This window comes from Mesoplodon densirostris, chromosome 11 (genome assembly GCF_025265405.1).
Source record: "Mesoplodon densirostris isolate mMesDen1 chromosome 11, mMesDen1 primary haplotype, whole genome shotgun sequence".
Lineage (NCBI taxonomy): Eukaryota > Metazoa > Chordata > Mammalia > Artiodactyla > Ziphiidae > Mesoplodon > Mesoplodon densirostris.
Window position 1 is genome coordinate 86,831,766 of NC_082671.1, and position 25,111 is coordinate 86,856,876.

The following is a 25,111-nucleotide window of genomic DNA, read 5'->3' on the forward strand; positions in this document are numbered from 1 at the left end:
CCTTGAGCTACACAGGTCTATTTAACTCTCCCCCTTTTTCTTTTTTTCCCCATTTTCATGGACTCTCTGTATCAAGTTTGGTGTTTTTCCTCCCTGAATTCATCCTGCTTGTTAGAAATCACTGAATTCAATCCCTCTTTCAAAGTGCTGCGGTGGTAAAGGTGAAGTCCAGTGGCTCCTGTAGGGTGGCCTCCCAACTCAGCTTCGAGTTCGAATGCCTTTACCCTGAAGAAACAATGGTTCCCAGACCAGACCCAAAGAAATCCACATTTGGTACTCACACAGTGGGTCAAGCAAACCACTGAAGGAGCTATAGAATCACTAATAACACAGCTTCCCATTGTTTCCATGGGAACATCCATCCCATCTTGCAGCTGGAAAACCAGGAATCTGGGAGGCATATTTCCTCTGTCTTCCGTCTGCTTTAGAAGCAACGGGTGAAGTGTGGTCCTAACTCAGGGGGGTACGTAGCTCAACAGGGCCAAACTCGGTACGAAAACGTGGGTCACAATTAACATGTTCTTTTGATGACAGAGACTTCCTCTTGTGCTTCTCCTTGACTGTGACTTCCCCTTATCTCATGCTCAGACTCTCTTCCTTGACTCAAATTCCCAAAGCCATTCTGATCAGGGGAGAACCTAGCGGCAGCCCTTCGCCTATTACTTCAAGGCCACATCTTGGTCGGAGGAATGTATTTCCCTGTGGGTAAAATACACCCAAGCACAGCTGTTTGCCTCTTCACTGCTCCACCTCCCTTGGCAGGGCTTGAACAAGTCAGCTTATTAGCTCAGGGGCTCTCCTGTCTCCCGTTAGGCCATGCTCCAAAAGGCACCTTGGAAAGTTCTCCTCCACAAAAGAGGTCTTTAGGAAATCGAAGAGTAAAGCAAATAAATACATTAAAACCAATGAGAGAATATTCACGTTTTAAATAAAATCTTACTCTCTTAATGATGAGCAGTTGGTAAAGTTGAATCTTTTTGACACACTCCAGGAACTGAAGGAGAACGTCACGTTGACAACTAAAACATCTGGAGCAAAGGGGGAAAAGAAGTCATTGACGGTGGAGCCCTGCTATCGTCAAGCAAAGCCGTAAGTGCAAAAAATAAATATTTTTTGCCTCCTCCACAAAGAGGGTGGGGTGCGCCAGCTGTTCGCTAACATTTCAATCAGTATGTGGCTCCTTCCCGGGGGCCATTCACGTCAGGCAGCCGAAGTGCACAGCACAAGCCTCCAAACAGACCCGGGCCCACCTCACGTTCCAGGCCTCCCACGGATAATCACTAAGAAAAAGCCATTTCACAGCCCATTTACAGCTTGTACTCTCCCTGGGATCACTATCTCAGCTTGTAATTGGCCACAGCATAAGAATAAAACAAGTCACCGAGCAAGAACTGCCTAGAACGTGATAACCAGAATGTTAGAGAAGAAATCCTGCACCTTCAGAAAAATCCATACTACAGATATTTACCTAACAAACTCCAAAGTGTGGTTCCCATGGGCTGGGAGCCATGATCTTCTTGGAGTCAACTGTTGCCAAATCTATGATAAAGGTTTTCTTATTTGCTTTTGAGAACCTACCCATGGGTCAGAAAAACCCCAAAAGAATAAAGTAATAAGACAAAAACTCTGCTAAATCAGCATGTTAGAAATGACATATTTCCTGTACCTCTTCAACTTACATACTCTACCCCAGGTGATCCCTAAATCTGGTTGTGTATCAGAATCACTTGAGAAATTGATGAAAATATAGATTCCAGAGCCACACTCCTAGATATTCTGACTCAGCAGGGCTGGGGGATGTCCGGAATCTATGTCTGTAATCTCCCCGTGTACTGACTGTGTATAGCCAGGTTTCGGTGAGGCAGCCTGGAGCGGTGCCTTTCAAATCCTATTGTGGGCAGGGACCAGTGCTACTCTGTGATATCTTCACTGTCACCCATTTTGGTATTAATACCTTCTTCCTTTTATGAATTAACAGGGAGAGCAGATGATGCTTTTAAAATGAAAAGTCTTTCCTTGACAATTTAAGAAGTTGGCCTAACTTTGTTGGCACCCCTAATTTTTCAACTGAAATATTATTAGCATGTGATTCCAAAAGTCTGAGAACCCTTACTTTAAGGGGCTTCTCTTCAGCAGGAACATTCATACTGAAAGCCAGGATGTCACATAAAATTCTGCTCACATAAAGTGGGTATATGTGAAATGATAATCCTCTGTTCCGAAGACAAGAAGGTTTGGAGGGCTGGCGTGACCTCTCAGCAACAGCATTTGAACAGACACTTGATAACTGTTAGTAGCATGAACTTATGGACAGTAAGCACTGAGGGACTCCCAGTGAAAATACGTATCAATGGAATCAACAAGTGTCCAGTGATGGAGACTAGCAAGCGTCGTCCTTTCCTGAGTATCAACTGTGCACAAAATGCTACTGGGAAATATCACAAGGAAACGAATATATATGCTCTTTGCTCTGGAAGCATTCGCAGTTATTCTAGAAGAGATAAAATAACTTAGGTGAAAAAGCACAGTGACAGTATAGTCAAGGAAACACCCTCTGAGTGGTTCAAGTTCCATGCAGCACCTGGGTACCAAGATTGGGGTGCAGGTGGGGAACCCAGAGGGTACTGGAACGATCGGGATGATTAGAGCAGAATCGGTCAAGGCTATACGGAAGAGGTGACTTTTCAAAGCAGAAGGGAGACAGGATTTGGTGAAAGAGGCAAAGCCACTACAGGCCACAGACCAAGAAAGGTTTGGCAATGGCCACTGGCTGGCTGAATGCGAGAGGCGGGAAAGTGGGTTTGTTTGCCTGCTCAGAATATGGAAGGCATCCAGAGAAAAGGGCAGACAGAGGGCTGGGTTCAGTTGACGGAGGCTGTAAAAACCATCAACTACACTGTACATCAACTCTATTTCAATTTTTAAAAAAAGATTAAAAAGAAATTTTTTAAGCAATCAACTAGCTTTCCAAGGTGATCTCAAGTACTTCCGAAGCTTATGTTCCAGGTGAGCCAGACCTGCATTGTAATAACCCACGAACCTCACTCTGCTTCTTCCTGACCCAGAGGGACTCACGAATCCTCAGTCCGTCCGTTGTATTCACTCCTAACCATCCCCTGAATCCACCCGCTTCGCTCCACCCTTACCTGTCTTACCTGTTTCAGCTCCCGTCCCCTCACCCGCTCACTGCTACAGCTTCCCTCCTCTCTGACCTTTCAGAACCCAGCCCTCCCCACCTCCTGTCCCATTCTCCACCTGCGGCCATTCATTCAACAGAAATTCATGGATCATCAATGGCTACTTTGTGCCAGACACTTTGTACCTTCTTTGGTATCCATTTTCTATCATTCTGCTTTCTACCTTATTTGCCTTGGCCATATAGAACCTCTCCCGGCTCCTCAGACAAAGCTTTTTCTCTCCTTTTGGCCATCACACTAGTTGGTCTCTGACTGCATTACTCCTTCCCCTTCTTCTTTGTCCAGCTCAACCCTATTCATCCTCCAGGAAGCTTTCCTTGCCCCCTCACCTGCCCACCCCCAAGTCCAGTTAGGTGCCCTCTTCATGTGCTTCCCATGGTGAGCTATGTTCCCTGCATGCTACCCACCGCACTGTAAGGTGCTGTTTACTCATCTCTACCCCAAGAGGCTCTAAATACTGTGAACAAGGACCAGGTGAGTGTTTTCGGTCACTGACTCCCTACCATTTAGCACAGTGTCTGGCACGTAGATGCTCAATAAATACTTCCTGTATGAATGAACGAATGCAATGAACTTAAGATGATAAAAATATTGGCCGTTCTGTTTTCTCATCTCATCAAGGGCATTCCCAGCTGTTCCGATCTCTGAATTATCTGAACCATCCACGTAAGGTCAGCCCAAAGGTCTCTGGCTTGACTCCACTCACCTAACCAACTTACCACCCTCTGTCATTCTCCAGCCACATGTGACTGGGGGGTCCCGCACTCATGTGATGAGTGGAGCAGAGATGAGCGGGACTGAGGGGAAAACTGGGAAGCAAGGGGTAGGGGAGGGAGAGTCTACAGCGTGGGACTATTCAGATTCTGTCACTTAACTTGTTTCCTGGGCAATCTGGACTCAGAAGTTTCTCTTGCCTGCTTCATTTTCTAACAACAACGACAACAAAAACAGCAGAGTCCACTTGCCTTTGTAGGTTGCTCTGGCCGGGATGCTGCAGGTGCAGGTCTCATTGGATACACTTTTACCCTTGCAGAGCATCCTGCCGGTGTCCACGTTCTTCACCATGCACTCCGAGCGTCTTGGAGAGAAGCTTCCCACCACAGTCACTGTCGTCTGTGTGGGGAAGAAATTTCAGGAACCGGATTATTGTTTTTTTCCATCATTTCCATCCATCCTAGAGCCTTAAATGAACTCACCTCTGACTTGCCATAGAAGGGGAATTTCTTAGATTGCCAATATAAAGAAAGCGATGTTTTATTGGCTATTTAATTTGCTCTTTTGTGAATCGCATATTCATATCCTTAGACCATTTTCTCTGCTTTGTGTGTATTTTTCTTATCAATTTTAAGAGCTCTCTGTATAGTATAGATATTAATCCTTATCTGTCATATTTCTGACATATTTTCTCCTGATCTGCTTGTCTTGCAATTTGCATGTGTGGTATCTTTTACACTACACGATGTGTTTTTATGTAATCAAATGCAGGGTTTCTTGTCTTGGTTATAAAGTTCTTCCCAAAGTCTTGCTTGTGGACAGATATAATATTGTTCTGCCATCTTTGTTGCTTTACTTTTTTTTTTTTTTTTTTTCTTTTTGCGGTATGTGGGCCTCTCACTGTTGTGGCCTCTCCCGTTGCGGAGCACAGGCTCCGGACGCGCAGGCCCAGCGGCCATGGCTCACGGGCCCAGCCGCTCCGCGGCATGTGGGATCTTCCCGGACCGGGGCATGAACCCGTGTCCCCTGCATCGGCAGGCGGACTCTCAACCACTTGCGCCACCAGGGAGGCCCTGTTGCTTTACTTTTTAAACTATGTCTTTAATCCATCTGGAATTTATTTTTACGTGTAGTGTAAGGTAAGGGTCGAGCTTTATTTTTATCCAGATGGTTAATCAGCTATGTCACGACCATTTACCAAAAAGAAAATTCCTTTTCCCACTGAGCTACCACTTTTGTCATATATGAACTCACCATATTCCTGCAAAGCTATTTCTGAACTTTGCACTGTTCCAATTATCTATTGATCTAATTCTATCCCAATGTCATCAAATTTTTACTACTGTGGATTTAAATATATTTATGGAAACTCTATTTGTCTTTTCATAATTTTCTTAGCATTTCCTAGACATTATTCGTCCATATGAACTTTAAGATCATTTTACCCAAATGGGGTGTGGGGACTGTGAGTTTAACTGGAATTGTACTAATATATGCATTAATTTTAGGGGATTTTATATCTTTTTTTTTTTGGCGGTACGCGGGCCTCTCACTGTTGTGGCCTCTCCCGTTGCGGAGCACAGGCTCCGGACACGCAGGCTCAGCGGCCGTGGCTCACGGGCCCAACTCCTCCGCGGCACGTGGGATCTTCCCGGACTGGGGCACGAACCCGTGTCCCCTGCATTGGCAGGCGGACACCCAACCACTGCGCCACCAGGGAAGCCTGGGATTTTATATCTTTATGATATTAAGTATTCTCATCCAAATACATAATTTTTTTTCATTTGTTTATATTTAGGAGGGAGGAGGAGGAGAAGAAAGAAAGAGAGAAAGGATGGAGGGAGGGAGGGAGGGAGGAAGGAAGGAAGGAAGGAAGAAAAAGGAAAAAGAGAAAGAAGAAGAAAAAGAAAAAGAAAAGTTAAAATAATATGCCAATGGGAGATCTGGTGAGGAGGTGGGCACCATGTGCATGCAGGGGATCTGGTGAGGAGGTGGGCTAAGTTTTAGGAAGCTGGGAGCATAGGAAGTGGTAACCTTATCACCCACGATGAAGAGTGATAGTCCCACACAACCGGGGAGGTGCCCACCTTCTGTTATACTTCAGACCTCTGCCCAGACTCTGCACAGCCAGCTAAGACCACTGTCTCTCACCTTCTGATACGCTTGCTAAATCTCTTCTAGCCCTGGGATCTCACCCCCGTCTTTCCATTTTCAAAAAATCCTGTTTCTGAGCCATAGGATCATGCTGGAATGCAAGTTCTTATCGTCCAACTTCCACTGGACTGAAGTCCAACCCTCTCCAGGGGACCTGAACATAGTACTGAACCCCAGACCATCCCCAGAAGCTCATCTTCAACTCCTGGCTGGACTCTCATGCATGCTTCACCCCTGCATTTCTCCCTGTACCGCACATCTCAGCGCATGACCGTTATCACCTGTTATCCTGTACGCATGTATGTCTTTAATTGAATTCACTGCTCAAACATCATAACAAGAGCACCAGAAAGCTTGTTAAAGTCCTATTATCACTAGCTGTTTTAAATTTTCCACATTGCCTTCCAGTTCTCATATACACAGCATTTACAGAACTGTAATCGTTGCATTAATTTATTCCATAAACATTTATCAAGCTTTTAGGAGGTGCCACGTGCTACACAAGGCATTGATTACTTCAGTGAAGCAAGCAGCTATCGTCCTTGCCCTCAAAGAGCTTATAGTCTAGCAGAAGTGTGGGAAAGTCTGCTAGATGAAAACCAGAGGGCCACACGGGATTGAGATTAAGAGATGATAGAAGCCTGGGCTAGGATGGTACAGTAGAAATGGAAAGAATTGACAGCTTCAATATACCCATTAGAGGTAGCACGGGGCAGGACTGGAAGCGGGGCATGTGGATGTGGTAAGCAAATGGTTGGACACAGAGGTGCTGTATATTGCAATGGGGCACACTGAGCAGGAGGCAGACCTTGGGTGGAAAAATCAAGACTTCAATTTTTGGATGTGTGTAGTTCAAGATGCTTGTGTGATAATTAAGAAGATATAATAAGCCTGGAGCCTGGGCAGGAGATAAAGGAGACATCGACATAGAGATGGTAGATCAAGCCATGGGAGTGGATAAGATTGTCGTCTGTGGACAAAGTACAGAGTCAGAAGAGAGGAAGAGCCAAACCTGGGGCTGAAATAACTCCAACATTTAGAGTCAGGGAGAGAAGGAGCCAGCCAAGGAGGTCGAGGCCTAGTCAAGAAGGAAGGAAGAGAGCATGGAGAAGGTGCGCCATGGAAGGTGATGGAAGACAGAGTTTCAAGAATGCAGCCAAGAGGCCAAGTAAGATGAGGACTTGTAGTGTCTGCTGGAATGGCTCCATGGAGTTCAGTTTCAGGGGAACGATGGGGAGAAGAAGTTGCAGCTGATCTGAAAATAGGAGACAGTAAGTGTTTTCAAGCGGTGGAAGAGGATAGCCAGGGAGTTGAAGGTATTTTTGTGCGACTTTGGGTTCCAGGCAAGAATGGTTAAAAAGCTGACACCTCGGGCTTCCCTGGTGGCGCAGTGGTTGAGAGTCCGCCTGCCGATGCAGGGGACGCGGATTCGTGCCCCGGTCCGGGAGGATCCCACATGCCGCGGAGCGGCTGGGCCCGTGAGCCATGGCCACTGAGCCTGCGCAGTCGGAGCCTGTGCTCCACGACGGGAGAGGCCACAGCAGTGAGAGGCCCGCGTACCGCCAAAAAAAAAAAAAAAAAAAAAAAAAAGCTGACACCTTGGCTTAATGAACCCAACGTGGGAATCCTTGCCAAGTTAATAACTCTTTCTTGAGTTAAGTTGGATAAAGAGGGAATGAAGACCCAAAGAATCAGATGAGATATGAAGTCTGAGTGTCAATTAGCTAGTAATGTCCACGGGGCCAGAGAACCTCGTGCCGCATAACATTCTATCAACAGACCTTACTTCACTTAACCTTTCCTCTTGTTGCCAGTTTGGTATTATTTCCAAGTTTCTCAGTCTATAAATGCCGCTGCAATAACATCTGTAAGCTTATGGGTTTTCTTTCAAATTACTTCTTCAGAAGCCTAAGCCTGGAATTAGTGCTTCAAGCAGAATGAATATATTTATGACTTCTGAAACATATCGCCAAATTGCTTTCCAAAAAGGTTGTGTTAATTGGCATCGCCATCACTAGGTGTCAGCAAACCTTATTTTCACTTTAATTTGTACTTATTTGATAACTGGTGAAGCTGAACATACTTCCATCTAACCCTCTAAAGCCCTCTAACCTATCTAACCCACTAAACCTCTAAACCTCCTCTTGTGAGAATATACACTTCTGCCCACTTACTTTTTGGTGTCTCTAGATGTTTCTTTTTACTCTCTCCTAGCTTTCATATCTTGCAATTAATATTTTGCCTGTCATAAATATTTTCTTGAAGTATGTGCTTTAGTCATCTCTTATTTTTCCTTGTATAGATTTTTTTAAAAAGTATATGAATATTTTTCTCTTGCTATTACAGAATATATTCCTTCAGAGCCAGAAAATTATACTTCCAAATTATCTGATGCTCAGTTACTTTCTGTTAGGTTTTTAGATGAATTTCTTAATTAGCCTATAATTTATTTTATATTTAATGTAAAAAAGGTGAATTAAACTATGTTTCCACATTGTAAGCCAGTTATTTCAGCAACTTTTTTTTGTGTGTGTGGTACGCGGGCCTCTCACTCCTGTGGCCTCTCCCGTTGCGGGGCACAGGCTCCGGACGCACAGGCTCAGCGGCCATGACTCACGGGCCCAGCCGCTCCGCGGCATGTGGGATCCTCCCGGACCGGGGCACGAACCTGTGTCCCCTGCATCGGCAGGCGGACTCTCAACCACTGCGCCACCAGGGAAGCCCTATTTCAGCAACTTTTATGAAATAATTCTTTTGTTTCCTCTTATGATAATGCTCTTTAAAATATTTACATCTATTTCTGAGCTTTCTACTCTATTCCATGGATCTATATTCCTATTTTTATTTTTATTATTATTATTATTTTTTTTTATTTTTTTTTATTTTTTTTGCTGTATGCGGGCCTCTCACTGCTGTGGCCTCTCCCGTTGCGGAGCACAGGCTCCGGACACACAGGCTCCGCGGCCATGGCTCACGGGTCCAGCCGCTCTGCTGCATGTGGGATCTTCCCGGACCAGGGCACGAACCTGTGTCCCCTGCATCGGCAGGCGGACTCTCAACCACTGCGCCACCAGGGAAGCCCTATTCCTATTTTTAAACCAGAGTCATGGGCCAAATTATTACCACTATACATGTGTTTACAATCATATGGAAATGGTCTTGCTTAAATAATTTTCTTTTTTCAAGATATATCTTGGATATTCTTGACCAGTTCATATTATTATTCCAGATGAACTTTAATTTTAAGACAGTCTATTCAAATTTTCACTGGGATGGCATGAAATCTAGAAAATAGATTGAGGAAGTAGTGACATTTTTATGATCTCTTCCCGCCAAGAAACATAGTATACGTCTGGATATATTTAAGATGTTTTTCATATCTTCCAAGAAAATACCTTATGTGTCTTTGTTTTTATATTTGCTTATGCTTTTAATTGATAAGGGTTTCCTATTATGAATTATAAACAGCATCAATAGACCACTACCTCACTATCTAATTACTATTACTATTGCTTAAGACAAGCTGTTGCATAGCCAAAATCACTATTTTGGTAGCTGGCTTCAACATGTATCTCCTAGTAAAAATGATTTTAAAATACAGGGTATATACCTCACTCTTCAGGTTTGTGCCTGAGTACTTCTGTTGTTTTTAATGAATGGGATCTTTTATTAATGGATGTTAACAGTTGGTCTTACATGTAGTAAGGTTATTGTTACTTGAATGTTTCCTGAACAATTAAAAATTTAAAAGCTAATATATTTAGATTTTACAGATATACAACCACTTAAGATTAGCAAATAATGATATTTTTGTCTATTCCATTCTAATAATTATTTCTATTACTTGTTTCTTGTATTATTACACGGGACACAACTTTAGAAACAACGTTGGCTGCATCAGTGATGGAATTGATGTTTCTGTTCTGATTTGTAAAAGAATATTTCTAGTCTCTCCTTTAGGAACCATGCTGTTTGTGGGAAATACTTTTATTCCTACATTTTTTCTGTTTTTATCAGTATAAGCCATTTTTACTGACTTAAAAATCTCTTTATAGGTATACAAACATATAATTTTACATAATGCAAAAATGAGACGTCATACATCCCTTTTTGTGTTTGTCTGTGTGTATGAGGATTTCAGTTATTTGTGTTTTTGTTTGTTTGTTTTTAACTTGTCTCTGACCTTCCCTCCACCACATGAGTCATTCCATCAGGGGAGCCTATGTTTACAACCTAGCATGAATTCTTCCATGTTTTTCTCCATGCTCAAATAACCATACAGAGACATACATACATAAACATACACAGGGATATTTTTTGGATCCATACAAGATCATGCTATACATACTTTTCTGCATCTTGATGTTTTTACTCAACAAAATCTCACGAAATCCCTCCAAGACAATTGGAATTGCTCTAATTCTTTCTTTTTAATGCCAATTTCATAACGAGGATGAGGATACACTGTCTTCTAATTGTTTTGTGTAAAGAGACAAAGCTTCTTGGAAACAGGGTCTCTGTATTATATGGGTTTTTCTTTCTCATACCACAAAAGTTACTAGAATGTTATTAGGTATGGATGGGCAGTGAGCAAACACTCTTTGAACCAAGCTAATAGATAGAATCGGGGAAAACCATAGACTTCCATCTCTATGGGTCTGGGATAAGGAATTTTTTAAATAACCAAAGATCTAAGACTTTCAGGCAAGTCACAGCTAATAATCAAGATAGGAAATATTTTGAAATAATATGACCAAGAGATGGAGACTGACATCTTATCAAAATTACTAAAATAATCAGCCCAAAGTTGGGTTCAAAGAATCGCTTTACTCAAATTACTAAACTCGTATCTCCTTTACCTTGAGGGTGGTGGTTAGCTGGAGAGAGTGAGGTAATGGCTTTGTGGGAAGACTCTAGAGGGATTAGGGTAAACCACAGTGGGACTCAGGGTGGGGAAGAAAGCACCCATAGTTCTCTGGGTGGTAAACATTTTTTGCAATGTTCCAGACTAGATGTGAATGGTGATTAACTTATACTAGTGAACCCAAAGATAGGTCAGCAAATTGTGTAAGCTGCGCTTTTCAGTCAATGAACAAGTTATTTTCCCTCACCGCACTGAGCCGAAGTACTACCCTTAACATTTTCAAAATGATAAAAGAAAAAAAGCTTTGTGTAATCTTAACTCATCAGAGTCCTGGGTGTATTCAATGATCATGGTATTTTCTACCAGTCTCTATCAGCACTAAAGTCGGCTATTCTGCAGACTGATAAGAGAAATAAAAATTTGGCCATACCTATACTTAGATGCATAAGCATCCTTTTCACAGAATCTATTCATTCTGGTGCAGGGCTGATGGAGGCTTGGATGAAGGCTTCGACAGGTTTCTTTTGCCCCCCACCCGCACCCATCCTCCACACTGCCACCCACACGAGGACAACAGAAAGTGACAACAGTCAGATAACTTGAAATCCGTGAGTTCTGATCAGTTATGACCTGAAAGCTTGATTCTTTTTATTATTTATCCCTCATTAAATGCTCTGGCTCTCCTTTATTAAATGTTAAATCTTCTTAAGTGGTACGGTTCTTGCTATTTGAAATGGCAAAGTGTAAGGGGAAAGAGAAAGTGACCCATCTCCTTGTTAATGTGGCATTCAAATAAAACAGAGTGAGCTCAACAGACAGGTCAAGGCTGCTGATGCTGATTCTGTACAGTTATCCATAATACAGGAGCTATAATTAGGGAGAAAATGTCTCCTTCCAGCCACCGAGATTGCAAGGCAGGAATTCCATTCTCCCATGGGGCACAGTTGGTATGTGAATCAGAAAATGCCTGAATATGCTCACGTTGCTACCTTTCTCTCATCCAGTCACAGGGCTGATGTGCTGCCCATGGCGGTACTGCCATAGCAAGAGCCCACGGACTTTCCAGCGAACACCCCCCTTGCGATAGTCACTGCCCACACTGCTTTCTCTCCCTCTCTATCAACATCGCCTGAAGCCATGCACATAAGACAGTTGTCAAGAGAAGTCTGAACACATCAGGAAAAGAAACCATAAAACAACAAAATTCGACACTTAAGACACATTTAAGGAACCTTGACCATGAATCTGAACTTATTATTTTTCTCTCTTTTTTAATCAATGTGGGGTTTTTTTTAAGATTTTTTTTTTGATGTGGACCATTTTTAAAGTCTTTATTGAATTTGTTACAATACTGCTTCTGTTTTACGTTTTGGTTTTTTGGCCACGAGGCATGTGGGATCTTAGCTCCCCGACCAGGGACTGAACCCGCACCTCCTGCATTGGAAGGCAAAGTCTTAACCACTGGACCGCCAGGGAAGTCCCTATCAATGTGTTTTTCTGCGACATTAGTAGTCCATCTTTTCCTTCATTTCAACAAATAAAGGTCATCTTTAGCTGCATAAGATGACAAACTCCATGAGGGCAGGCCCATGATGTGTCGTATTCTCTGCTACCTCCCCACCACCTTGCAGAGTGCATGGCATCTGGTGGGCACTAAGTATCAAGTTAACTAAATGAGTGGACTCTCATAACTAAGCTTATTTGATCGTTAATGGATATTTTACACACAGAAGGAAGTTGGCGTCCGTTGTGTAAAATGAGATAGTGGAGACCAATTAAAAATCTTTCCTCTTACCTTATCTTTACTGCTTCGAAAGAGGTAAATTTGAGGGCACTGTTTAGCTCCAGATGAAATATCCAGCCAGTTTTCTGAGTTCTTTAAATGCACACAATCTTCTTTAAAAGTACACCTATCAAAAAAGAAAAAAAGGGGGATAGCAGCAAAGCAGCACACATGCATCAGTTAAAACTTTCGCATACTTGGCTTCGGTTCAAAATGCCAGGCTTTGTATAGTGGATTACTGATTTCAAGAAAGAATAAGAACATGATGCTAAAACCATGAAAAGCAACAGGAAACCAGCAGAGCATTTTTTCCATCATGTCTCAGAGCAGAGAACAACTGTGGACATGTTGAACTTAGACTCCTGAGCCATCTCTCAAGATAACATTGCCAAATACATCCAAAACACAGCTTCTCCTGCATTCTACAATTAAAGAGCCCCCTTCTAGAAAAACCTAGTACAGAACAGCTCAAGAAAGGGTTTACACATTGTATACATTTTAGGTTTGCGATTCACTTCTAGAATATCAACCCATTGTGTAACTTTTTTTGTTGTTAAAAAAAAAAAATGAAAGCGACCATTTTGTGCTTTGCAGTATGATAATCAAATAAACATATTGCAAGGGCAGAGTCTTCCCAAGAATTTGATAAGACATTCCAGAACCATCTGCTACATAACATTTATTTCAACAGATGACAAATTATATCAAAAGATACTGGGTAAAACATTTGCCAGGGCCACATTGCCAAGTCGGCCAGCTCAGAGGATGCCCCAAATAAATCTTAAGCTGTGGTCAGGGCCAACTACTTTGATAAACACCATCATAAGCGGAAAGGTGAGATCACTGCTTTGCTTGATGCCTGTCTCGGTCACTCTAGGTCCTGCGAACTTGGGAACGCTTGCCTCACCAGTAGGGCCGCCAACTTAACAAGAAGAATGAACACCAAGGGCCGTGTGATTTCCGAATGGTGTTGGGCTCCACAGACATCCCCTGAACGGTATCAAGGAAAGAAAGAACAAAACATCTGTTACCTCCGCCTCCTCAAGGCCCAAGGTTAACACAAAGGGGTGGAGGAGAACTAGTGACAGTAAGTTTTTAAAAAAACTGAAAATTCATGAATCACGTGAAATTGAAAAGCAACTAAATAATAACCACATTCAGCTCTGGGGAGTCCCTGAAAGGATGTGAGTGGCGTGAGGGGTGGTCCCCAACGGTGCATTTGACTTCACAAGCATTTTATTTCTTCTTTTTCCTCTTCTCTCTCTTTTTTTAATTCTTAAGAATTTAGGCCCCATGGCTTCATCTTTGAGCGCTGAGCTAATTTGAATATGACAAAAATAGAACAGGAAGCCAGCAAGTTTCATTAACCATCACCCCCAAGTGCAATACTTTCAGCATGTCATCATATTCTACCATCCTGGGGAGCCCTGCTTTCAGGGAGCACATCTGCGCCCAAACTCTCCTCCACCCGTGTCATCTCCTTCTCCTTCTCAGGACCACGGGGATTTTCATCAGCAATTCTCCAAAGCCATAAATTCACCTGACCCTTGACGGCTAGCTCGTCCATCACGGACATTAAGTTCAAATTAAACCTCCTTTCAACATCAGGGAGAGTTTGCGATGGAGGCACATGTACGGCTGGATTGAAACACAGGGAATGATGAGGTTGGTTTCCTATTTTGTATTTGAAAGTGATGATGACTGTCAAAAACTACCTGACTCTCAGAGGCATTCTGGTTTGTATAAGGCACTTCCTCTGCCTAAAAAAAGGCAAAAAAAAAAAAAAAAAAAAAGAAAGAAAGAAAGAAAAAAGTCAGTTCTAGAGAGACTGGAGTACAAATATTTTTGTAGGCTCTTAATACTGCCTGGGAGTCAAGGCCTAAGGCTGCCAAAAAAACAAGTGTAAAATATTTCATACAAATAGTGCTACAATTTGCCAATTTGTAGGCAGAAAACGGTAGTGCCACTGAATTATCACTCCCTTTTCTGAACTCCTATGGCATCTCTTGTCAGCACCACACATTTGGGTATTTAATCAAATGCTGCCTTGAATTACAACTTAACTGTTTCATATGTCTATGTCGTTTCCCCCCAAGTGAGCTGTAAGATCCTCAAAGGAAGGGAGAATGTCTTTAATATTTCTTCTATAAATCCTTCAGTGTCTGGCAGCATGGTATGCAAATACTAAGGTTTCAATAAATATTTTTGAATGAATGGATGAAACATGAAATCTCTATAGGTCCTTTCTGTAGGTGATTTTTCTTTCTAGAGTTTCCTTATGATTTATGTCTGACTTGTACTTGCAGTCAAGAGACTATCTTTAATGTAAGCTAAAAGTTTGAATCTGGGGCCAGAGAGGCAACAAATTAGAAGTTGAGGTTTTCAGTTTGTCTTTTGGGGGAAATATATATATATATATATATATATATATATATATATATATATATATATATATATAATATATATATATAAAAAAGTGGACCTTTCAATTTCTATTTTGTATAAGGTGAAAACAAAATTTAACCATGTTAAGCAACTAAACATAAATTCCTGGTTTATAAAACACCTCTGAGATTTCTAAACTCTTATTCCTTGCTTCTCACCAGCTGAAAAATAAAAATAAAAAAATAAAAAAGCAAACTGTGACACCAAGAATGTATAACCAGATGGTCAACCAACAACAATATCTTATTACTCCTCCAGTACGGCAGATTATAAAATCTTCACGACAGCACATTACCCACACAGATTTCTTCAGGAGGGGGAACAGATCTTACAGCTCCCACGTTTTAGTAAACAAAACCAGTTACTCTGAAATGGTCCCTTTTGAAAGCAATCACTCTTATTCCTATACAGCCACGAAAGCAACGGTCAAGTGCATAGACAGTTAAGCCTTGCCCAAATAAAATTAAAATCTCATTGTCAGGCTCCACTCTTGGTGAGGCTGATCCTCAGTGAAGCACTCTCAAATAGGCTGATCTCTTAACTGGCTTCATTACAATTTCTTCAGGCCACAGATAGGAAGAAAATGGGATTCAAATTAGACTGAGCGCATTCTGGAAAAAAATGGCAGAGATATGTTTGCTTTTCTTATCTTATGCTATTGCCCTACTCTCTACGGAGGATCTCTCCAAAAGTCCTAAGCCTCCCAACCAGTATTTTATTTTTCCAGTCCTTATTTCCAGCTAGCTCTCTTGCCTACAAAATAAGGCCAATGTGCAGACACTAGCCTACTTGCAAATTAGGAAACAGAGCCAGCTCAAATGCAAAGAAAAAAACTGCCTGAAGAAAAAAAAATCACCAAACCCAAAAGTTAATTTTAAAAAAACCTTTGGTAGGTTAAAGAACCGTGGATGCAATTTAGTGAATGAAACGACTTAACAGGCTTGTTCATAAGATCTGCTGTAGAGCTTCATCTATTCAAAATAATAAGTGTTTGAGATTGTCACTCAAACTATTCAAGCACGCGGACCAACCCTCCCTGACCCCTAACTCATAACGTTCATTCAAAACTTCTACCCCGGGCCCGACTCATGAACAGGGAGATTCCAGACACTTGTTTCTAAGTTCGCTGTTTGGAATTCAGAAAGTATTTGCATACAGTGGGTTTGCTTCCTGAGTTTGTGGAAATCTGTCTAAACCCTGATATCCCTGAGTAACTACCCCACCATGTACCTGCCTGGAAGGAACACTGCCCTGTGCCTGGCACTGTTCTGAGTGTTTACAGTTAGTCCTCCCCCAGTAGTCCTCACAACCACCTCATTCTACAGGGGTGAAACGGAGGCTCAGAGAGGTGCAATAATGTGCCAAGGGTGCACAGCTCCAAGTGGCTGAAGTCTGGTTTCAGAGCCACATGCTTGGCCCCTCAGCTGCAGGGCCTCCTGTGAGCCCTAACTGCCATTTAATAAGGTGCACAAACACAATGACATTCAGAGTTTCTCCTGGCTTCCTGGGGCCCCAGCAGTGGTTGGAGAGTGGGGCTGTGCCAGGATGAGGCGACAGAGATGAGGACCCCAGGAACAGATGAATAGAGAAGGTAAGACAGAGCATCCAGGATGAAGAGGGGAAGCAAGGATTTGGGAGGAAAACAGGGGCAGGGCGGGGTGGGGGGGCGCGGAATCTGAGATGCCTCGAATTTTCACACCTCACTAGCCCTGAATACAAAACATCCAACTAGAGGTTAAAATTCCAGGAGGCCTCCAACTCACAAGTCTATTGTGTTCCAAAACTTTGCTTGTAAACCATCTTTTTGTAAAATGGAATACATTTTTCTCCCCACAGAAATAATGTCATAAACAGTGATAAGGTCTCCAGGTTAGCCCACAAAACCTGTTTATCTGTAATGTAACTTCAGTTCTATCTATTTGCATATAAGAGTAGCAGAAAACAATGAGATTGAAGCCATCTGCATCATATAGCAGTTTTTCTTCTTTACTTATTTGTGTTTCTGCTCAGCTGGTAGTCTGGGAACAGTGCCCAGCTGGATCAACTTTTAAATTTATTATTACAGTATTGTATTTATACAGTATTTCTATTTTTTAAAAATGGGGATGGCTTCAATTATTGTTTTCATGCCAACATAAAGAACAGGGAGACCCACCTCTGGAAATGAGCTGAAGTTTCCAGGCAGGTGAAATGCCCATGGGATGGGCAGGGGGACCTTGAGAATCTGACTCTGTGAGGCTAGAATCTCTCGGTCAGAATGTAGCACTTACTCAACCTTGAAATAGAAACTCTGAACTCAGAAATGTAACTTCTACTTCCTGCCACTCGAATTTCATCAGCATCTTCTAATCTAATTATTCACCAAGAGCAGACAGTCCCTTAAGTAAACTGATAACTAAATATCAGGTAATTGGCTTGAATGGGAGCGGTGGTGTGACCTGTTCCAAAGATACTCTACTGATATATCAGAAAACTTTTAACAAGGAAACAATCCAGCCTCCCTCTCGGGAAACAGGAGACTGTGTCCATCCTGTGGGTAGATTTTTGCCACAAGAGCAAAGGTCTTCTGCTAAGTGACTTGAAACAGCTGTCTGCATCTTTCAGAAAGGCACGGAGTCCAGAGGAAGGGCCAGGTGGTCCCCAGAATCAGGGGGCTTTCATTAATGCTGTCAGTTCACAAGATGGAGAAACCAATCTCGACCGAAAAGAAGAGAATTGGAAGTCACTGTGAAAAACTAAACTCCGAATTGCAGGCCTCCAGAGTCAGCCAAGGGGGATGCCAAAATACGAGACCAAAATAACTTGCCGGGAAAGCTGAAAAATTGGATTTCAGCTCCAGTGATGAAGATCCAATCTACATAAGAAAATGATGCTAATAACAGAGACAATTTAGAAGATTTTTTTTTTTTTAAGTGAAAACACCTCACCTGCCAGGAGACGTTCTTTCACATGATTTGATCCACTTATTCTTCACAAAGCTATGAAGTAGGTACAACAAATTTCCCTGCTTTACAGCTAGGGAAAACTGAGGCACGGAAGGCTCCATATTGTTTTCCCAAGGTCACAGAGTTAGGAAGCAGAGCGGCTGAGATACCAAACCAGGCAGTGCAGCTTCAGAGTCCATGGTCTCATCTCCTACCCTGTAATGCCCCTCATAAGGGCTCTCACTCACTGAGCCCTCCCCAGGGGCCAGGCACTGTTTCTAGACTTTCCAGGACTTAACTCGTTGATCCTACAACCACCTCAGGAAGTATTATTGTTATCGGCCCCATTTCAAAGATGAGGAAACTGAGGCACGGAGAGGTTAGCATGCTATGAATCCCAGCAGTCTGGCACTGGTATCCACACTCTTACTACTGTGCCAATGCCTCAAAATTTTCAAAGGTTTCCGGGATAGTGATGTCATAAATGCCAAGATAAAAGTAAATATATCCTCCCAGAGCTTGGGCCCTACGGGAAAATATAGGTTTTATTCCACTTCTCAGCGTTTCTCAAAGTGTGTTCTTCGGGTTGTTTTAGGTGTTAATGTTAAAAGGAGGGTCAAGAAATTTGGGAAACACTAGTTAAATAAAATTCATGGTCTTCTCTATTGCAGGACTTCTCAGAGCCTTGAATATGCAAGTGTGCTTTGTAACTTTCCGAGACAGAAACGGATGATGCACCACCTTCCAACATTTTTGTTGAGGGATTAGAAGTTCTAGCCATGCACATTGGGAAACACTGCCTGATCTCAGTTAATGAGTGATAATCCAAACGGAAGATCAAATTAGAAAATTTGGGGCCTTTTTTTAACTCTTTTTTTCTCATCTCTCATACTAGTTGATTGTGACCTATTAATTCCAAGCATTTCTCTATACTATCTCCTGCAGTCCACCCTCACCCATCACTTCTCACCTAGGCTCCTGCAGCAGCCTTCTGATGGGCCTCCCTCCTCCCTGCCTTCAGTCAGCCTCCACAACATCATCTAGGTGTTCTCAAGGACAGGACTGATCACATCACTTCCTACTTAGGAACCCTCAGTGGCACCCTTTCACTTACACCAAACGCCTCTCCCTACATCACTTTCATGACCGGGGGCCTAGAACACACATGTCCACACTCATCTCATACCCAATACCATGATCGAGCTCCTGCTTTCCTCTCCAAACTCATCCCCAGGCAATCACGGGTTGATAAGTCTGTCTCCCTTTAGCCTACAAGCTCCTAAACACATCGGTCGCTAATATCTAGTACATGGTGCCTCACAGAGAGCAGTTACTTCATAAACACATGCAGTGCAAACTGCCCAGCTCTTCCTGGCATGTGCAGAATGCCCCAGGGCCTGCAATACTGGTGAAATAGTGTTCCTAGTCCAATGTCACCTCCTCCACATCTGCCCAGCCTCCAGGCAAAGCAGTCGTGCCCTCCTCTGTGTCCCCATGGGCACCTTACAAATGTTCCTGGTATATACAGCACGATGCATTGGTTGCTGATTGCCTGTCTCTGACCAGACTATAAGATCCCCAAGGAAAAGGCTAACCTTATTCACCTTGGCACCCCCAGGGCCTAGTGCCATATCTAGTATTCCTTCTACAAATATTGTCTGAGTGCCCACCAGACATCAAACACTGGACACTGGGGACACACGAATGCCTAAGCCAGTTAAAGCTCCCCTCTTAATGAGCTTATATTCTGTTGAGGCACACAGACAAAAACCAAATAAGCAGACAATAATTTAAATAGTTTCAAACTGAGGTAAGTCTTCTGCAGCAATCAAAAATATAGCAGGAAGGAACTACTTTAGATAGGCTGGTCAAGAAAGATGATGTTTCAGCTCAGATTTCAAGGATGAAAACCATCCAGCCACATCAAGAGTAGTGGGAACAGCATTCCAGCAGAAGGAACAGCATGTGCCAAGACCCTGAGTTCACTGAAAGCTTGGTCTCTGCAAGGAACTGATTAAAGACCAGGCTGGCTAGACTTCAGTGAAGGAAGGGGAGAGTAGAGTGGGTCTGCCAGTTACAAGCCAGTGACCTTGGGCAAATCACATGCCCTCACACTTGTGTCTCCGGCTTTCCAACTGCAGAAACGCAGATAATAATTGTTTCTATCTCATGGAGTTGTTTCAAAAACGTACATCTATTTAACTGAGGCTTCCAATAATGCCTCAGTAAATATTAGTATAACAGTTGTTATTATATTTATTACACAGGCAAGTGAAACAGAATTTAGGTAAAAGGTTTGGATGACATAAGCCAAACACACACACAAAACCATAGAGATGCAGGAGGGATCTGGGCAATAGGGGTAACCAGACTGCCTTCTGCGTTGCTCACATACACCAGGTCAGCAATCAGCCTGCCTTTTCCATGTAAGGAGGCAGACACAGCTCACGGCTTCTTGGAAGTTTCTTTTTTTTTTTTTTAAATAAAATTATTTATTTTTGGCTGTGTTGGGTCTTTGTTGCTGCACATGGGCTTTCTCTAGTTGAGGCGAGCGGGGGCTACTCTTTGTTTCAGTGTGCAGTTTTCTCATTGAGGTGGCTTCTCTTGTCGCAGAGCATGGGCTACGTGTGCAGGCTTCAGTAGTTGTGGCTCGCGGGCTCAGTAGTTGTGGCTCGTGGGCTCAGCAGTTGTGGCTCACAGGCTCTAGAGCGCAGGCTCAGTAGTTGTGGCGCACGGGCCTATCTGGTCTGTGGCATGCGGGATCTTCCTGGACCAGGGCTCAAACCCATGTACCCTGCATTGGCAGGCGGATTCTTAACCACTGCGCCACCAGGGAAGCCCCTTGGAAGTTTCTTAATCACAACCCTCCTCCTCCCAAGGGTTCTTGGGGTCTCCCTATGCCTTAAGCACCAGCTATGAGAGCACTTTCCACAGCATATTGAAATTATTTGGTTAGTGCCTGCTTCCCACACTAACCTGTGAGCTTCTCCAAGGCAGATCCTCATTCATTTTTGTTTCCCCAGGGCCTAGTATCTGGCCTGGTATTCAACAAGCGTCAGCTAAATTGGATTAAGAATTAAATTTTCAAGTGACTAAATTCTTGTCTATGTCTCCATGATACCAGCATAAGTTGTTTCATTGATTTTTGTTCACTGGGCTGGCCAGTTAACTGGCGTGGTGGAAAACCAACCTTTGTCTTGAAACTTGGAGCTATTTAGCACATGTAAAACACATCTGCAGACTGAAACACTCACACAAAAGGGATTTGTGGTCTTCACTCCATGTGGTCCTTTGGTGGGTGATGAGTGCACTAAAAGTTGGTGATTTAATCCCCAAATGCAAACCCTGAACTGAAGAATTTAAGGGAGGCATTCATAAAAAATAGGTAACAAGGAAATAAAGATGGGAAAATGATGTCTCTTGAGTCAGGAAGATCTGGGCTCCAAACTGCTCTCCCACACATTTGTTCTGTAACGGGGAACACATTCCTTAGCCTCTTAGGACCTCAGTTTCCCCACCAGTAAACAGCTGGCAGCGGTAACAACCCCATCTTCCAGAGAGCAATATTGAATCCCACATGGGGCAATTTAGAAAAGGTCCATTCTCCATAGAGAGGGATGCAAGTGCCCAAATGTTGCAAAACATCACAAGAGCAAAAACACAAAAGACTGGCAGGAAGGCTTCCAATGAAGATATGAACATCTGTTTGAATGTGGAGGAGTTGCTGGGAACAGGACAAGTACTAGGTCACCAAGACAAGTGAAAACATTTGAGGAATTTTTAAAAGCCAATCGATACATACTTACAAAAGTGCTTGCTGCCTGAGATAAGGTCATTTCAAAAAAAAAAATCTATTCCATTAAAACATATATTTACTAAAAGGGGTGTTCCTAATGGTACCTGCTTAAGTCAGGCTACATCAATTAAAGAGATGCGAAGATAAGTAGTTTGGAGGCTGAGGTTGGACCAAAAACAAAACTGGCTTCTGAGTACGGTAAGCATTCTCACTTTTCCAGCCACTGTCAGCTGTCCAGGGGCAAAGAGCTGGGCGCCTTCATAGTTTCAACCCCCTTCACCTTCTGCTTTGAAATATTCCCAGCTCTTCTAACAGCTGACAAAGATGATGAAGAACCCAAGGGATTCAGGTCCACCCAAGACCCGCCCCTGCCAGCGTGAGAAGGCCCCCAAATCCCTTTCAGCATCTTCGGTAACCCAGATGCACGGGTTTGGCCTCGGCCAGGGTAACTCAGTGATGCCCCCAGGCCCGAATAACATATTCCTCTCTGCTCCCCACTGCTTCCACCCCACAGACAGCTGTCCCACTTGCTTCTACACAATTAGTTGACACAATGGGGTCCTCACACAAGGAGGAGGGGCCACCCCCAAACCCCATTATTATGATGATGGCTGCCATTAGAGCTGCACTGGACCATAAAGGAGTGTCGCTGCACAGACTTCAGGCACGAGGACACATCCCGGATTGGAAAGAAAGGAGGGACAGATGCAGAATGAGAACCATCTTTCACCTCCAACTGTCTTCCCGGCCACTCGGCTAGATGAGGCCACAGCCTACGCAGGGGGACGTCCCCAAAGTGGAGTGTGCTCCTCTGGGTCTTGGCTCAGCTGTCCCCGTCTCCGTGAGGCTTTCCAGGACCCTCTGGTTGAAACTAACCTCCCCTGCCTCCAGTCAGCATGCCCTACCCCCTTGCTTTATTTTCCTTCCTAATAGTGATTGCATCTGACATGCTATTTTCTTCTTTATTTTCACACCATCCATCTTCCCTCATGTAGTGGATCGAATAATATGGTCCCCACAATTCACATCTACCCGGAAGCTCAGAATGTGACCTTACTTGGAAATAGGGCCTTTGCAGATGTAATTCGTTAAGGATCTCAAGACGAAATCGTCCTGGATTTAAGGTGTTCAATGACTAGTGTTTTGCCAAGAGAGAGGAGAAGGACATTTAAGGCCACATAAAGATGGAGGCAGAGGTTGGAGATATGCTGCCAGAGCCAAGAAACACCAAGAGCCACCAGAAGCTGGAAGAGGAGAAGAAGGTTTCACCCCTCGAGGCTTCAGAGGGAAAGTGGCCCTGCTAACAACTTGAGTTTGGATTTCCAGCCTCCAGAACTGGGAGAGAATAAACCTGCATTGTTTGAAACCACTGAGTTGGTGACCACTTGCTATGGCAGCTCTAGGAAACTAACACAGCTCACTAGAAGGACCTCCATGAGGGCAAAGATTTGGGGCTGAGCTGTTCACTGCTAGAGAATGCTGGTGCTTAGAACAGTGTCTGACACACACTAGGTACTCAATAAAGATGTTAAGTGAATGCATGGATGCTTAAACTTTCAAGGTGGAAGGGTTTCTGTAACTCAGGTTGGCCCCGAGTTCCATATTTAACCAGTCATCCATGGTGGGTCCATGTGGACCAGGCTCTGTCCTCTCCTCCCACCACCACAAGGGATAATGTCTCCTTTGTTTCTCTTCCCTTTCACTATAGTGGTAGGTAAAGGTACTGGCTTGGGAGTTAGAGCTGAGCCTAGATTTGAATCCTGGTTCCACTACTTACACAACCTGTAGTAAGCAGATTAATGGCCCCCAAAGATATCTATGTCCTAATCTCTGGGACTTGTGAATATGTTACCTTACATGGCAAGAAGGACTTCAAAGATGTGATTAAGGATCTCAAAATGGGGAGATTATCTTGGATTATCCGAGTGGGCTCAAAGTAATCACAAGAGGCTGCATAAGAGGAGGCAGGAGGATCAGAGTCAGGAAAAGAGACGTGATGACGGAAACAGGATTCAGAGCCAGAAAGATCTGAAGAGGCTAGACTGCTGGCTTTGAAGATGCAAGAAGAGGCCACAAGCCAAGGAACCTAGGCTGCCTCCAGATACTAGAAAAGACAAGGAAACGGATTCTCCCTACAGCCTCCAGAAGGAACGAAGACCTTTCTACACCTTGGTTTTAGCCCAAGGTGAAACCCACTGCAGACTTCTGACCTCCAGAACTGCAAGATAATAAATGTATGTTGTTTTAGGCCAGCAAGGTTGTGGTGATTTGCTACCGCAGCAGTAGGAAATGAATATAGAAACCTAAGGCTGTTTTCTCTTCTCAAAAGTGGGAATTGTGGGCTTCCCTGGTGGTGTAGTGGTTGAGAGTCCGCCTGCTGATGCAGGGGACGCGGGTTCGTGCCCCGGTCCGGGAAGATCCCACGTGCCGCGGAGCGGCTGGGCCCGTGAGCCATGGCCGCTGAGCCTGCGCGTCCGGAGCCTGTGCTCCGCAGCAGGAGAGGCCACAGCAGTGAGAGGCCCGTGTACTGCAAAAAAAAAAAGTGGGAATTGTAATAGTACTTTCTTCACAAGGTACCAGGAGGACTAAATGGAACATGCATGGAACATTCAGGGCACAGTATCTGATGTGTGACAAGCATATTCCTCCATGCATGGTGACCCTGTCTCCTGGCTGGGCCTGGACTCAAGGCAGGCTTCCTGGAGAAGGGGCACTGTAATAGCTTTCTGAAGGATAAGTGGGCACATTCTGATGGATTCCTCTACTGAAAAGCCCTCAGGGGCCATCTCTGCTACACAGTGCCCACGTCTAATGATGGCAGACCAAACCAGACTAACTCAGGTTTCAGAACAATGTGGCTATGGGTTACCATGCACCAGGGGTTGTCTTGGTCAAGTTTTCAGGCAATAGCAGCTCATAGGCCTTAGGGTGGCTGACTGGCCCTGGGGAGGCTTGAGGAAGGAATGTCTCTTGGGAGAGAGAGAGGGAAGACAGACTTCAAGACAGGAGAGCAATGCAAGGAACTGGGTTCGTCCATAAGCAAATCACTGAATTCTTTTTGCTTATTACTCTGAGATATTGAGGATTAATATGTTTAGCAGGCAGATTTTAGTTTTTCTCTCCAGTGTTCAAATCCCTTTCTGTTACCCCAATCCTTTCAGGAAGTCTGTTGTCAGACCAGGTTGAGAAATGACCTTGTTCACAGTCACGTGTTGACCAGCCAGCCAGCAGATG

General features: G+C 43.7%; 1 protein-coding gene across 1 annotated transcript in view; it reads right to left on the reverse strand.

The window, feature by feature from the left end:
* The window catches only part of PLXNC1 (plexin C1), a 145,859-nt gene that overhangs the window by 76,913 nt on the left and 43,835 nt on the right, over positions 1–25,111 (reverse strand). Inside the window, exons 5-7 of the mRNA XM_060112917.1 lie at positions 12,725–12,839; positions 4,163–4,310; positions 941–1,028 (exon numbers count right to left, since the gene is read on the reverse strand). Of these exons, the coding sequence (XP_059968900.1) occupies positions 941–1,028; positions 4,163–4,310; positions 12,725–12,839 (351 nt within the window). The remainder of the gene's footprint in view (positions 1–940; positions 1,029–4,162; positions 4,311–12,724; positions 12,840–25,111) is intronic.